Source organism: Penaeus monodon, chromosome 22, assembly GCF_015228065.2.
Source record: "Penaeus monodon isolate SGIC_2016 chromosome 22, NSTDA_Pmon_1, whole genome shotgun sequence".
NCBI classification, from domain to species: Eukaryota; Metazoa; Arthropoda; class Malacostraca; order Decapoda; family Penaeidae; genus Penaeus; species Penaeus monodon.
The window spans coordinates 15,487,395-15,488,078 of NC_051407.1; the positions used below are offsets into that span (position 1 = coordinate 15,487,395).

The following is a 684-nucleotide window of genomic DNA, read 5'->3' on the forward strand; positions in this document are numbered from 1 at the left end:
ATCTTTTTTTGGTCAGTGAGTCATCATTAATGAGTTCCACGTGGCACTCTGCTGTGGCACTCTCCTATGGTATTGTCATTTGGCACTTGTATAGCACTCGTGTAGTGATTTTTATGGTATTTTTGTGGTACTGACTCCTGACATTTGTGGCATTCTCATGGCACTGTTACTTGTGAGAAAATTACATAATGGCACCGCAGTTTTGTAATAAATAACGAATGATTTGCAAGGTATATTGAGATTGAGGATGACTGACAGGGAAGGCGATGAATTAACTTTATTTAAGTTGGCCTATCGATGTATATATTATAGGGAAGGCCTGTTGATAGGAAACGACTAAAATTACTATTGCATAAACCCTTCTATTTTACATATTCCAGTCACTAACTAGTTATAGCACCACACTGCAATGAATCATTGCACCTCAAAAAAAAGCACTATACCTAGTCCTGTTGCAACATGAAAGACCACAGAAAAGTGATGGGGGATTGAAAAGAAATCCACAAAACCCCATTGCAGAGGGAGACACATCCTGTTGCAAGGTCAGAGCGCAGCTGCAAGGTCACAAGGCAGAGTGTCTCCCTCGAGGTTGCAGAGCGTCCCAAGTGCAAGGAGACTACAGCTCACACAGCCTTTTGCAACATTTCAACGAACAGCTTGTTGCTTTTTAGTCAGTCTTGCTCT

The 684-nt window shown here is 41.4% G+C and overlaps 1 protein-coding gene across 1 annotated transcript in view; it reads left to right on the forward strand.

The window, feature by feature from the left end:
* The window catches only part of LOC119587338 (extensin-like), a 39,380-nt gene extending 38,709 nt beyond the window's left edge, over positions 1-671 (forward strand). The window contains exons 3-4 of the mRNA XM_037936086.1: positions 95-172; positions 474-671. Coding sequence (XP_037792014.1) covers positions 95-172; positions 474-671 — 276 coding nt within the window. The remainder of the gene's footprint in view (positions 1-94; positions 173-473) is intronic.
* Positions 672-684: the final 13 nt, after the last annotated feature.